This window comes from Megalobrama amblycephala, linkage group LG20 (assembly GCF_018812025.1).
Source record: "Megalobrama amblycephala isolate DHTTF-2021 linkage group LG20, ASM1881202v1, whole genome shotgun sequence".
NCBI lineage: Eukaryota > Metazoa > Chordata > Actinopteri > Cypriniformes > Xenocyprididae > Megalobrama > Megalobrama amblycephala.
Window position 1 is genome coordinate 8,067,888 of NC_063063.1, and position 15,658 is coordinate 8,083,545.

A 15,658-nucleotide genomic window follows, 5' to 3' on the forward strand; every position below is an offset into this window, starting at 1 on the left:
TTAACATCTGTTCTGAACTCAACAAGTCTGGGCAAACCACTGAGTATTAAGCACCAATCAGAGGTCGAATTTTTATGATGTCATCATGTAGACTTCTTACAAAGTATTTTACAGTATTTTAAAACTACAAAAATACAAAACACTAAAATATTTTGATACAAAATACAAAGTCATTTTCATCAACCCTATCAAATTCAAATTACAAAATACTATTTTGTATTTGAAATACGTATTTGAAATACATGTATCATAAATACTGCCCATCCCTGGACAGACCCCTTCCTAAAAAATAAAGACAGATATAATTGTTAATGTATAAAAGTACGGAAGAGGATTAGGGCCAAGCAATAATAAAAAAAAATAAAACCATCTCGAGATTAAAGTTGTTAAATTTCAAGAAAAAAGTCGAGATAAAATGTTGAGAATAAACTCGTTAAATTACGAGAAAAAACTCGTTAAATTTCGAGAAAAAAGTCTAGATAAAACGTTGAGAGTAAAGTAATTAAATTACGAGGAAAAAAAGACGTTAAATTACGAGAACAAATTTGTTAAATTATGAGAAAAATGTTGTTAAATTTCGAGAAAAAAGTCGAGATAAAATGTTGAGAATAAACTCATTAAATTACTAAAAAAAGTCGTTATGAGAACAAATTCGTAAATTTCTCGACTTTTTTCTCGAAATTTAACAAGTTTTTTCTCGTAATTTAACAACAGTCGACTATCGACTAATTTAACAACAGAACGTAAAGCTTCCGCAAAGAGAAATAGTTCCAAGACGAATGAACAAGAAATGAAAGCTGCTATATTTGTGTGCGATTATAAACAGCGGTACGTAATATAGCCTATTTAAATGGCACCGATTGGGATGGATCCAAATAATTTAAAATAAAGACTAAAGAAAGAAAGAAAGAAAGAAAGAAAGAAATGCCAAAAGTGGATAATTAAACAGAAGTGTTTTACAATTTCATTGTGTAAAATGTGATTTTTATTATTATTTACTACTTTATAACTGAAATTAGGTTTTCCTGTTTTTTAATTGGAATTATATACTTTGGGACCAGAAGAAAAAAAAAAAAAAATCTCTAAAGGGGGACCTTTGGAACCTGTACTCTATAATATTACACAAGCAAAAGTGCTTTTGTTCTGAATATAAGCATTCCTTTGATTCAGCTATAAACAGACATGCAGCGTTGCAAAGAGTTTCACAATGCGTCAAAAATGTAGTACTCGGTACATAATTTGATAAACTTTGTCGTTAAAATGTGTGTTTTCTAAAAGTATCCATGAGTATAGTGTGAATGCTATCCGGACATACAATATCCGCCGCCATGTTGCCATTGTCAAACACACTACATACTATTTTCGCCTAAACAGGAATATTCAGACACGAGGTCAGTGCTGTTGTACTAAATATCAGAACTCCTGAATTGAAGCTCATCCAGTCAATTCTGAGGACCAGAACTATCTGTCTATACAAAACTTTGGCTTATTTTGGAACTATTTTCATTGCCAACTAAGAAATATACATATTACTTGGCAAAGCCTCAAACATTGCATTTTACCATGGGACGCACAAACTGTAGCAATGTATGTAAGTGGATCCGTTCTGTAATCACCCCAGCTCAAGCTTCACTCTGAGTTTTGAAAAATTATTATTTTAAATTTTTAATACAATTTCAATGCAAAATCTCTCTTGGTGGTCCGAAATGAGTGCCTTCAGAACACCCACATTTCTGAAATAAATAACTGTTGTACACACATGAAGCATGTTCAGAGTTCAGATTTTTTTTATTACATGGATGACATGCTCGTAAGCGTATGGCTCACGGTCAGGATAGCAGCATCTTTCACCTAGTCAAATATATATACACCGTTACAAACAAAGTGAGACCGCACAGGACACTTTACACTGTAAACATCTAATACATAAAAAAAAAAAAGAGTAAAGAAAAACAAGTTACAATGATAAAGATATTCTCAAGCCTTAATTCTTTTTGGAGATCTACGCCTCTCTTTGTAACCAATAACTTACTATTGAAAAAAAAAAAAAAAATGTAGTATGATAATATGCTAAAGAACTAGTGACATAACATAGTACAAATGTACCACATTTTGGCTATTGAACTACAGAGGAAAGAAACAACTATACTGGGTCATGATTCTCCAAAAAAAAAAAAAATTAAAACATTGTGTAGTAAATACCTGATGGGGAACAGTTCACACTGATTTATGATCTTGATTTGCTATTAATCTTTAACAATTTCATTATTAGATGCAAAATCCTCCCAGAATGAGAAATTACATATGAGAATGTATGCTTTCGAGAGAATCCTACACCTTAGTTATGGGAGAGCTCAACTGGCCCAGGTTCTACGACTCGGCTGTTTCTGGCTGCCGACATGATGATCTGAGTTCTAACTTCCTCCCTGAGAGCACCGTGCAAGTTCCTCTATCCTAGATGTGTCATTTTTGAGAGACCAGCCATCAAAGCTGCATGAGCAGGATATGAGATTGTGCAAAAATGTCTGAAGACGAAAAAAAAAAGAGAGAAAAAAAAAAAGAAAAAACTAATGTAAACTGAATGACAGAAGAATTAGTCCACATATCCTCCACTGATCAGCATAATTCAGCTCACACAATCCTGTGATATGGTAAACCGTGTGGCACTGTGGGTAGTGAGTGACTCCTGCTACCCACAGTGTTATTGAGAAAACGTCTCATCTCTTAGCAACACACACGAACTGTCCTGATTCTCCACACGTCGCTTAGGACCCAGCAAAGCTTTAAGAAAATTATTCACCAGACAGTTAATTATAATGTCTTATCTTTTTGTCAATAACTTTCAATGACTTAAAGACTGTTAGCATACAATATTGCTTGCAAAATTTTTCAACTAGCATGTAAAGCTTTGAAATCGGACATGCGAAATGCACCATAAGAGGCCATTCACAAAGAATCTGTTTTTGCATTCCACTGTGCTACATTTCTAATGGTTTCAATGTAAATATGCTAAATGCGTGTGTCTGATTGTTGCACTTGTGTCTTATGCAGCGTCACGGCATTCTAAAAACACTGCTTAAGTTAAAAGTAGTTCAACTTTAAAAAAAAATACAAAATGTATTTGCGTGTTTCGTTCCGTTATTCAACGCAAAAACGTGTTCTGTGTGAAAGGCCCCAAAAGGCCCCGATATACTTCAAGCAAAATTGAAGAAAGTTGAACTTGTGTGATGCAATTTTGAACAAAATCAGGCCAAAACAAAGTTTGTTTGGGGAGTTGAAACAGCTTGTCAAAGCGAACTTTCCGGAAAAGTATGCTCCAGCTAGTGAACCCCTTCGAACTATCACTGGTCCGTGGCGATTACGTAATAGGTAGGTGTGGCTCTGAGGCTCCGCCTTCTTTGACGTGGAAATCTTCTCCAGTTCATTTCTTCTGTTCAGTCTGTCGAAACACTGGAAAGTTGTAATTCTAATTCAAAGTGACACCGACACTGTTTTTTCATGTTTAACACTGTAAAGCATCTAACAATCTATTGTATAAAGTGCTATATAAATAAACATGACTTGAAGTGATGAACTGCTGAGTGATACAAACATATCCACATCGCTATTATCAGATGCTTTCTTAACTGTTGTTTTCTCAGCGCTGTCATTTTTGTAAGTCTGCCCTTGACTAAAGATTTTTGTAGTCGACTAGTAGTAGTTCATTTAAGTGATTAGTCGACTAATTCCACAATGTCATTTCAGAACTAGTAACGGAGGCTTGAACCTTGATAGCAGAATAATACCGCTGATACAGTTATTAACGTACTTGAGAGAGAGAGAGCGCATATGTGAATTAGCCTCCCTGAGTGTCTGTGCCTCTCTCATGGCAGCACTGACTCTGCTAATAGCGAAACGTAGATAAACTTATAGTTTCCTCAAGAATCACACAGTTATTACCTCGCTGGGGAGTCATTTTAATTTTAATTTGATTCGTCAGAGCAGCACTGACAAAATGTTTCTGTGCGAGTGTGTGTCCGTACTAACGTTATACAGTACGTGTACGTGAAATCATATGGAAGTGATATGGAACTGTAATGCGGTCAAGACCTGCCTAGAACTACTTTAGCCGTGCGTTTCCCTGAAAATAATTGCACACCTTAGAACGTTGATCAACCAATCAGATTCAAGCATTCAACAGCCCTGTAGTATAAATATATAATAAATAGCCTAATCAGCGCTAAAATGCACACATAAAACTTGCCACCAACAAAAGTAATAATTATGAATGTGTTGTGAAAAAAAAAAAACGCAATGAGATTGTCTAAAGAATTGATAATGTTTTTGGCTGCAGAGATTAAGTCGACCATGCTGACTCATCTCCGCAGTAGTGGACGCGCCTGAACATTTCATATGGATTACATAATCTGAGAATATTTGTTTTCCACTTGAATTGGTGGACAATCACTTGACATTTTAAGCTTTCTATAGATATATTTCTCATGTCTGTGAGGCAAGTATACACTGAGTTTTGGTTTATTTTTTGACGCGCTCAAGTTTACGGAGACTGAGATGGCCGAAAGCACATAATGTTTGTTTTCTTTATTTATTTTATAAAGGGATGTTCTTGTTATTTTGAGTTTACACAAATAAAATTTTGATTATGTATTATGACGATTATGACGAATTATGTATTACTCTTATCTGAATGATTAAAAATGAGTATTTTAAAGGGTTAGTTCACCCAAAAATGAAAATTCTGTCATTTATTACTCACCCTCATGCCGTTCCACACCCGTATTTGTGTTCCGAAGATTAACGAAGGTCTTACGGGTGTGGAACGGCATGAGGGAGTAAATTACAGAAAATTACAGAATTTTCATTTTTGGGTGAACTAACCCTTTAAGTTGTTTTCACTGTTATCAGGAAAAAAAAAATGCAAGCGATCGTGCCGGCGCCTCCATGTCTTGCAGTAAGTGCGCTAATATTTCAGCTTCCGCACTCCGAAAAAACACTTGGATATGCTAATAGTGCACATTTATCTAGGTTAACATTAGAGTGAGCAGCCATGTAAAGTTTTTACTAGTACTTACATGTTTCAAATGATAAGCCATATTTGAGGTCGATGGATGGCACACATACAGCAATTACCACTGTGTGACTAACCATTAGTTGAATATTAGGGGCAACCCTACATTTTTGTTTTGTTTATTTTGCTATTGAGAGAAAAGTGCGCAATGCATATTAACATATTCATAATTGTTACTCTGAATAGTATGGGTGGCATCGGGATGTTCGCTAACAGTATACCACTGTAAAAGTATTACAAACTTCTTTTTACAAGCGAAGAAAAAAAAAAAAAAGTATATCGGGGCCTTAACACTTGAATATACTGTATACTGAGATTTCAAACAATCGGTTTGTTTTGGATGGATAAGCATATACTTACCATTTTTATGTTTCATGGATTTGGATCTTCTTGGTGAATTTGGATTCTGTACAGAAAGAAAAGAGACATCAAACATTAGCCTGCAGCCAGCATATGCAAATGAAACCAATGAAAAGACATTGTGAAATAAAATTCAGGCACAGTAAGCTACAGTCCAGCACTGATTAGAGAGCTAATGTCTGTATGAACAGCTTGTAGCCAAAACATTATTGTTGATGGGAATTGTGGATAAGAATTCTACACCCTTTAATAAACGAATGCTACAGCTAACTCTATAGCACCAGATTCTGTGGCTACAAATGCTGAGAGGCCATCTAAGAGCAGAAAAAACATCTGTAACAGTAAAACAAACTTACCAAGAATACAGGTTGTTTCAAAGAATGTAAAAATACCTTATCTGACTTTCTCTTCTTGGCTGAAAAGCAAAATATTGTAATATAATATTAAAATGCAAAAACATTCATAAATAGTTGCAGTCACTATTTATACAATGAAGTTCCTCGAGTGGTTTAGCGATAATTTAGAACATTCCAAAGAAAGGTGATTTATAACAGTCTCACCTTTCTTTTCTGCCCCATAAGACCAGTCATTGTCGTTGACATCATCATTGTCTTCTTGATCGCTCTCTGATTTGTTCGTGTTGTTGCCGCTTGCAATTCTAAATATACATTTATACACACAGACACACATTGCCATCACATGTTCCAAAAGTGCAGTTACATGACCAGCATTATCAATAATAGACTCCAGACATTCAGACAAGCACAACCCTTTATGAACATTTGCCTGGAGTTCAGGTGGCCTCCATAGTTTTCTTCTGGGTAATGTTTAGTCGTAATACCTGCGGTTGGCAATGCGACTGCTGTTGCGGCCCATGCCGAGGCATTTCTCCAGGTGAGGAGCAAAGCGTGAGGCGGCGATGCTCCGGCTGCAGTTGGGACACACACACTCTTTGTTTTTCCACTGGTTGTACACTTGCCCGAAAATGTCTACTCCAGGCTGGTCCACGATTTCTACAAGAGACACAGTGAAAACGTGTTTCAGGTGGATGTTTCGGTTAAAGATAGCTTAAATTTGGGTCTGTTCCTCCAAATACCACATCTATCAAGACAGTTCACTCACATTACAATGAATGTGAGAAAATCTGCATTCTATCCATGTCGTAATTTCCATAACGATTCTGAACTGTAAAAAGCCTTCACGTGCTTGTAGAACTTGTGTTTACAACGTGTAAACTCAATTTTCTGAGAGCAACGACTTGTACCATGTGTACAACGACTTGTACCTGCTGTACCACCTGACCACTGCAGATCTAAGGTGTGTTCGACTTGAAGCGGCGCTGTGCAGATCGATTGGTGTATGACATCAAAGTACTGCAAGAGTGATTGAAAAGCATACAGAGCTTTATTTATGGTAATTACGACATGGTGTGAATGCAACAAAAGTGCAAATAGGCAGAACAAGTCCCACCTTCGAAATACAAGTTGGTATTTATGAATTGGTAAAGTCTGCAGCAGCCATTAGAAGGCTTCCATATTTATGTTTAAAGTCGGCATGAAATTGTAGCAATAATCTTTTCTTCTCTATTGTGACATATATTGATGTGAAATTGACTTCTTGAACAAGGATAAAATGTAGGGTGGGACTTTGTCCATCTGGACTTGATTGGATCGTTGGATAGTTGTGGTTTGTTAATTGGGGGGGGGGGGGGGGTATTTTGATTAAAGATTATTGTAAAAATAATCATGTGCACAAATAAATCATTTATAATAATTACTGCAATATTCCAAAAAATAAGAATTGTCAATTTTGCCTTCATGGTGACTTTAAAATGTTTATGGTATAGTTCATATCAAATCAGAACTTAAAGCCCGTTCACACCAAGAACCATACCTATAAAGTAGGGCTGGGAATTTAACACTTTAATTAAATTAATTAATTACGGAAAAAATAACGCGTTAAAATTTTTATGATATATGAACGCAACACGGACCAAAGACAAGTAAACGAACCAAAAACAGGAAGACGAGACCCTAAAAAGGACTGAATCCTCACGTATGTCGGTTTTTCTCGTCATAGTCGCGAGTTTGCCCATCACAGCCATCAGACGCGCGTCTTCACACCAGTGCCCAAGGAAGTCGACCGGAAGTTGAAGTCGGCCGCGTGCCGCCATCTTGTAGCAGAACTTCACTTGCGTTAGCATCCCATTGACTCCCATTCATTTTGGCGTCACTTTGACAGCAAATAACTTTACATCTGAGGCGTTTAAAGACTCCATTTGTCCATTATTTATTTCTAAAGATACACGACCATGTATAAAGGGCTCCATTACCTTCTATGTTACATTATGGCCCCGTAGAAACAGTTTTTGTAAAAATAGGCTAACGATTGCGTCATAACCACTCGACTCTCTGTCGCACAGTAGAGAAATTACCGTACAGACAGGAGGAGAAGCTCGCAGGCAATAGTATGCATTAACTTAATATGGCGTACTGGCGTTACATTTTAAAATACTATACAAAATAATTAATCAGAATACTTACTCCTGCTCACTCACGCCAAAGAACTCCCCGCTTAAGCTCACCGTCTCTGCAAGATTAACGATGGCAGTTTGCACGCACAGCTACTAGAAGATTTACATCTGTCAGACAGGTTGCTGACGTCATCAAGCTTAGTTTGAGTCTGCGCGTCAGAAACGGAAGTGCTAAAAATCGCTAAAAATGGGCTTCACTTGTCTCAATTGAGTTCCAATGGGGTCGCTGTGTCCATTTCTTTTACTGTCTATGCTTCACACAGCAGATTGTTTGTGTGTGTGACGGATGGATTCCTGCCACTGTTTTGACTACTTTACACATTTTAAGGCAGGAACACACCAAGCCGACGGTCGGCCGTCGGGCAGTTTTTCTTCGTCGGCCGACTAAGTTTTCTCAGTGTGTTCTGCACCGTCGGCTAAAGTTGGTCCTCGTCTGCTTTTTTTTCAGCCGATTTGAAATGTTGAATCGGCGTCGGAGCTCATCGGTCCGTTGGGCCATCTGATCATTCTGATTGGCTGTTCAGCTACATCCACCTGCTGGTTCGGAAAGGCATTTCATCTCACGCAGGCGCAGAACTGACGTGCTACTTGGCCGTCGGCTGTTTAGCATCGGTTTGGTGCGTCAGGGCAACTTTGGACACAGACGCTGGCGACGTGAGCCAACCCCGCAGTCTGCTTTCGTCGCCACTAGTTCATCGGCGTCGGCTTGGTGTGTTCTGGCCTTTATAAGCTCTTCACGAGTTCCCAGCTGGCCGGAATACCATCACATGCAGGCTACACACACACAACGAGCGCATTTATCTCAGCACACAGCATTGTGTTGGATGTTCTGTAAGTTCAAAATAGGCAATATGCCAAAATCCAGCCAATCACGTTGTGAATGCCTTAAGGTTCGGAATCTTTTGGTTCGGTGATAAAATTGCCAATCTGAACGCTAATCGGACCAGGAATAAATGTTTTTTTTTTCTTCTTTGGTCCGGACCAAATGAACCAAACAAACCAAACTACAAGTGTGAATGCACCACTTAGTGAACTGATTTCTCTTAAAGGTGCCCTCGAATGAAAAATTGAATTTATCTTGGCATTGTTAAATAACAAGAGTTCAGTACATGGAAATGACATACAGTGAGTCTCAAACTCTATTGTTTCCTCCTTCCTTATATAAATCTCATTTGTTTAAAAGACCTCCAAAGAACAGGCGAATCTCAACATAACACTGACTGTTACGTAACAGTCGGGGTGTACGCCCCCAATATTTGCATATGCCAGCTCACGTTTCCAACATTATAAAAGGCATTAGACAAGGGCAGTCAGTATTAACGTCTGGATGTGCACAACCAAATCATCAGACTAGGTAAGCAAGCAAGAACAATAGTGAAAAATGGCAGATGGAGCAATAATAACTGACATGATCCATGATATTTTTAGTGATATTTGTAAACTGTCTTTCTAACATGTTTCGTTAGCATGTTGCTAATGTACTGTTAAATGTGGTTAAAGTTACCATCGGTTATTACTGTATTCACGGAGACAAGAGAGCCGTCGCCTATTTTCATTTTTAAACACTTGCAGTCTGTATAATTGCATAAACACAACTTCATTCTTTATTAAATCTCTCCAACAGAGTAGCATTAACCGTTAGCCACGGAAGCACTATCAAACTCATTCAAAATCAGAAGTAAACAATATAACAGTATACAATACTCACATAATCCGACGCATGCATGACGAACACTTTGTAAAGATCCATTTTGAGGGTTATATTAGCTGTGTAAACTTTGTTAAGGCACTGTTCAAGGCAAGCGCGAGCTCTGTGGGATGTGGACCACGGGATTTAAAGGGGCCGCAGCATAAAATCGGCTCGTTTATAATGATGCCCCAAAATAGGCAGTTAAAAAAATTAATTTAAAAAAATCTATGGGGTATTTTGATCTGAAACTTCACAGACACATTCAGGGGACCCCTTAGACTTATATTACATCTTTTAAAAATATAATCTAGGGCACCTTTAAAAGGAGACTTTAGTTGTATGAATTTAGCCGTTTTGGATTATAGTGGTTTTATGGCTTTTCTGGAGTTTGAGCGAGCCTTAACATTTGGTTCGATTGCTCGCTCGGTCAGAATCAGAGTTTTGATCCCCCCTCGCCCTGCTGGATTGTGTCACACTGTATTTTTGATTGTGTGGTATGTATGCATCAAAGTGGCAATTGTTTGCCCCTGTTGCTAGGTAAGAACCACACAGGAGAAGGTGGTAAAATGCATAACATTCCTCGCCTCACTTCAAACCTTTGGTTTTGTCAACACTATAGCGTCTATCTGCCGCAAATGTACTGCAAATGTTCTAAAGAACGTGGGAATCTGTTTCTGCTGAAGGAGAGAAGAAATGAGATAGACATTCTCTTTGCTTGCAGTATGTCAATCCTGCTTGTCAGAAAAGTGATTGAGAACACGCACAAATAAATAAAGTTTTACCGAATCATACTTCTTCAAAAGTGGTTCAATTCCACAATTTAGTATGATTGCGTTCATATCAGCAGCGAACTGTACCGAAGTTCACATGAACCGTACGTACCCCAGATCTCCTTTTTAAAGCGAACTTTCCACCTGGTATTAAGATGTGTTTTAGTGGATCGGATCACAAGTGGATGACAACTAAATCCAGGTGTAAACACGGTGTAAAACGTTTTGAGCTTGTCCACTTTCGACCACTTCCAAAGGTAGTTGAGAATGCATTTGACCGGATTGCTGTTGTAGTGGAAACACTTGTGTGGTTAAAAGTGTTCAAACATCCCCTTATCCGCTTACAAATATATATATATAATCTATTTTTAATCTCTATAATAAAAATGTATAATTCAGATTTTGATCTCCATATCCATTTACATATATTATATATATCTTCCAAGGGGTTTTTTCCCTCCTAGGACTTTTTTCCCACGCTGGGTTTTCTCCTAGGGGTTTTTTTCCACCCCTGGGAGTCAGCCGACATTGGCTTAATGTAGCACCATCTTGTATATGTTACATATTACCACGCTTGTTTGTACAGCTTATTTTTAACCACTTCCCTTTTTTTCTGTGCTTCTAATATGTAAAGCTGCTTTGAAACAATTACCAATTGTAAAAGCGCTATATAAATAAATTTGACTTGACTTGACTTGACAAACAGCCACTAAAGACCACCTACTCTCCCCCTACTGACCTAATGAGTAAAGGCTATGCTAGATGGGATTTAAACTTTGTTGGCTGAAGACGCAAGTTTGGTTTGAAGGCGAAAAACGTAACAAGCACAATGTACCAAGCGCTCTGTATGTTTTTCCATCATCTCCAGGCACCAATTTTCTTTTTTTGGGTGAACAATTCCTTTACGGCACCTGGATAAATCCTCCAGACAGACATCTAAAGGTGTTGTCACATTTATCGTTGTTCACAAATTTTCATGGTCAAAATCTAGTGCTCGATTAGAATCTACGTGTTCGTGCATTTCATGTGAGGGTGAAAGTTTTTCCCACGCAGATTTTATAACAAGTTCAAGTTGGTCACTCAAATTCATACTGTTGACCAACAAAAAGCTGCCTGGTTTGAAAGTGACTTCGTGTGAGCTGTGCTTCATACATTGCTACACTAATGACAATGGCCCATTTTGCCATTTTTGCAAAAATTTCACTAATGTGAAGTTTAAAATCTGCTTTAAAAATCATTATCAAAATGAACATTAATCATGCTTATATGTGTAGCTATGTTTTTATATAGTGATTGCAGTTTATAAGGTAAAATATGAATATTTTTCTTTTAAAAAAAACCATCGCTTTGCTTGAGAAGGCATTTATTAATATTATTATTTGGAGCTTAAAAAGAAAAAAAGAAAAAAAGAAAAGAAAAAAATATGATATTTAATGCGATTACAAACCTGGGAAGAGCCAGGATATTAATTAATATAACTCTGTGTTCGGCTGAAAGAAGAAAGTCATATACACCTAGGATGGCTTGACGGTGAGTAAATTATGGGATAATTTTTTGGTGAATTATTCCTTTAACATAGATGTGTGTTTAGGATCATTGTCATGTTGGAAAAGTGCATGACAACCAAGGGCACGGAGTGATGGTAGCATCTTCTCTTTCAGTATAGAGCAGTACATCTGTGAATTCATGATGCCATCAATGAAAGTGCAGCTCCCCGACACCAGCAGCACTCATGCAGCTCCACATAAGGACACTGCCACCACCATGTTTCACTGTAGGCACCATGCATTTTTCTTTGTATTCCTCACCTGTGACACCATACAGTTTTGAAGCCATCAGTTCCAAAAACATTTATCTTGGTCTCATCACTCCAGAGTATAGAGTCCCAGTAGTCTTCATCTTTGTCAGCATGGGCCCTGGCAAACTCTAGGCTAGCTTTTTTTGTGCCTGGGCTTTAGGAGAGGCTTCTTTCGTGGACGGCACCCATGCATGCCATTCCTCTGCAGTGTACGCCATATTGTGTCACGGGAAATAGTCACCCCAGTTTGGCTTTCTACTTCTTTAGATAACTGCAGTGAACATGAATGCAGATTTTCTTCAACCCTTCTCATCAGAAGACGCTCCTGTCAAAGTGTTAACTTCCGTGGATGACCTGGACGTCTCTGTGACATCTTTTTTCAATTTTTGTACCACTTTTGCTACAGTATTCTGACTGATAAGTAAAGCTTTGCTGATCTTCTTGTAGCTTCACCTTTCTGATGTAAAGAAATTATGTTCTTTCTCAGGTCTTGTGACATTTCTCTTCCATGTGGTGCCATTGCTGACAACATGAAATGGGGGTTTTAACACCCTTTTATAGTCAGCTGTCTGCTGGACACCTGTGTAATGAATAATTAGACTCACCTGTGGATGAATTTTTGTTAAATTAGACATTTGTTTTTTGCATCACCCTAATTTGAGTAAAACTGAAAATTTTGTTCTCTAAGTTATATTATTAACCTTACTTTTATGTTATAAGTTAAACAGATGTTATATTAAACTTAGTCTTGTCAACATTTTGGAAATTGTTTTTGTTCATTGAGATATTTTTTAAAATGTTACTTTTCAAAGGGGGTGTACTCATTTACGCTGAGCACTGTATGTGCTAAATTGGAATATTGCATAAAACAATTTGTGAAATAAAGCAGTTTCCATCCATGTGTTTAAGAGAACAAACATTTGATTGCCATAATTAAGAAACGTGTCAGAGTCTTACCAAAGTCTTTCATACTCTCCTGGTCTGTGTCATCCAGGAAAAAGTATCCCTGTTTGACAGCCCTGTGAACTTCAAAACAAAGACCCAAACAGGCATCTTCCACCAGGTCAGACAGGATCTCTTGAGCAAAGCCCTGAGGGTGAAGATGCAACACATGCAAGCGTTAATGCGCTCGAATCGCACTGTAACCTTCAGAAGCGTGAACATCATATTCACATCGCGCTCACTGGACACAGCTGGGAAAACCAATGAAACGAGCGTAAAACGTATACCATGAGAGACGAGCTTCATAACACACCCGCATAAGGGTTTGTTTATTCAACACTGATCCAATTATAAAGAATATGATATTTGAAAAACAAAGGCTCACCTCCATCTTACTGTTGTCCATACTGGACAGAGACACGTCCTCCATTTTCATTTGCAAAAGCTCCAGGAGAAAGCACTGCTGTCTACATGCTGTAGTGCAGCAGTCATGGGCTGAGGAGAGGCTGAAACAACAACAAGCCAAACAAAGGAAGACCAACACAGACACAGGCAGGGAATGAGACAGCAATATATGATCCCGGCTGCATTTATAAAGGCATACAAAAAAAGTCCTCACCGTGTATTTCAGGATTTACTGATAATATTATGAACAAACGAATATATAAATGATACACACCGCTGTAAAAAACTGCTAGAAGAGTGAGTGATACTCCATGCATTGCCTTGAATTAGAGCCGTTTACACTGCATACAGCAAACACTCGCATATCATATCGCAATGTTTAAGGCCGTTTCATATTAACAAGGTTAACAGATATCATATAATGTTGTTAATCGATGATTGATCACGATAACACGTACATCCCGTCTCGCCTTCACTGAAATAACAGGGTACGTTCAGAAGCGTGGACACAGATAAACTAAAATGCTGTAAGATAATAAATGAGGTATGTTATTATAAAATATGATTGATGCCAAAATGGACATTATTATAAAGACGTTTAACGGGATAAGATTTGCGTCCACGGGCTTAGATAGCCGCCCTCGAATTTTGAGTTTTAAGAGGTTATACTTTAATACTGCCTGCGAAAATCCCAACACAGACTGTGGCGTGATTTATATTGTTTATCTGTATTATATGGACATTACTGTCACTCACCAGCTCTGGAATGGAGGCTGTTGCTGTTGTCGGTCTGTTCACTGCACTGACTGAAGCTGCTCATCTGATCAAATCAATAATGAAATCTGATAGGAATCTACTAGTTCTTTGTCCCATTAAAGGTTTGCGCATGAAAGGGAACACGTACAAAAGGTCCAAATAGACATTTCCCTTAAAGTATTTCCTCACAGACAAAACAAAGTTCCACATTCAGCGTTCAATCTCTTATCCCCGTCCGCAGACTTCCATTTCCCTTCACCCAGACCTGACCAATCAATCCTCGTTCATCTTGTTCTGAAATGCCTCACTGCTGAATCGTCTAGCCAGGTCTGAGAGAAGGAAAATGGGATTCAAAGTATCTTATCTTGTCGTATCTGCTACATACTGTAAGATAAATGTTAGATATTTATAAATTCTTATACAAAAATATAACAAAATTAATACATTTAAACTAAAATGAAAATATAAAATTAAAAACGAATTCAAAATAATATTAATAAAAACTGTAATAGTATCTCACGGATACTAAAAAGAACACTGATGCATTATGTTTTGCTTTGTTATTTGAAATCTTACCTGCTAGTGATTTATCTTTAAGTAAGCTGAGAGCCATATTAAAGTGTACTGTACGTCTGCAACCATATTAGTTCACATGTATGAATATCTATATCTGTTAGTATTTAGCAGCTGATTTATTTATTTATTTATTTTTACAGAATTTAGTATGTTAGATAATTCTGCACATGGTAAATAAAAAGTATTGGTTAAAATATTATTGAATATTATTGATCATCAGAGAAAGGCGCAGAATTTATTATATATATATATATATATATACAGTGCTGCTTGAAAGTTTGTGAACCCCTTGCAGAATCTGTGAAAATGTGAATAATTTTAACAAAATAAGAGGGATCATACAATATGCATGCTATTTTTTATTTAGTACTGTCCTGAGTAAGATATTTTACATAACAAAATGTTTACATATGGTCCACAAGACAAAAAAAATAGCCGAATTTATAAAAACGACCTGCTCATAAGTTTGTGAACCCTTTATTCTTAATAATGTATGTGGTTACCTGGATGATTTACGACAGTTTTTTGTTTTGTGATGGTTGTTCATGAGTCACTTAGCAGTTAAGCTGCCCAATATTTTTCAGAAAAATCCTCCAGGTCCCAAAAATTCTTCAGATTCAGCATTTTGCATATTTGAACCCTTTCCAGCAGTAACTGTATGGATTTTGAGATCCATCTTTTCACACTGAGGACAACTGAGGGATTCAAACACAACTATTAAAAAAGGTTCAAACATTCACTGATGCTTCAGAAGGAAACA

At 37.3% G+C, this 15,658-nt stretch overlaps 1 protein-coding gene across 6 annotated transcripts; it reads right to left on the reverse strand.

The window, feature by feature from the left end:
• Window positions 1–1,769: 1,769 nt before the first annotated feature.
• Window positions 1,770–14,631, reverse strand: atxn7l3b (ataxin 7 like 3b). 6 transcript variants are annotated; one of them, XM_048170877.1, is made up of 8 exons: window positions 14,323–14,631; window positions 13,547–13,667; window positions 13,177–13,309; window positions 6,270–6,441; window positions 5,989–6,086; window positions 5,785–5,843; window positions 5,429–5,474; window positions 1,770–2,781 (listed from the first exon to the last, which is right to left on the reverse strand). In XM_048170877.1, the coding sequence occupies exons 2-8, from the start codon at window positions 13,595–13,597 to the stop codon at window positions 2,702–2,704; spliced, it is 639 nt and encodes a 212-aa protein (XP_048026834.1). In that variant the 5' UTR covers window positions 13,598–13,667; window positions 14,323–14,631; the 3' UTR covers window positions 1,770–2,701. The 6 variants fall into 6 exon arrangements, with proteins under 6 accessions (XP_048026834.1, XP_048026836.1, XP_048026837.1 ...); XM_048170879.1 differs by having other exon boundaries at window positions 1,770–3,450; window positions 14,323–14,630; XM_048170880.1 differs by having other exon boundaries at window positions 1,770–3,439; window positions 14,323–14,629.
• Between the last annotated feature and the right edge of the window lie 1,027 nt (window positions 14,632–15,658).

Coding starts and splice junctions, on each gene's coding strand:
- atxn7l3b (XM_048170877.1), bottom strand. CDS start 13,597: ATGAAAATGGAGGACGTGTCTCTGTCCAGTATGGACAACAGTAAGATG. Junction 13,310..13,546: donor TGGACAACAGTAAGATGGAG/GTGAGCCTTTGT, acceptor CTTCACCCTCAG/GGCTTTGCTCAAGAGATCCT. Junction 5,844..5,988: donor TTATGGGGCAGAAAAGAAAG/GTGAGACTGTTA, acceptor TTTGCTTTTCAG/CCAAGAAGAGAAAGTCAGAT.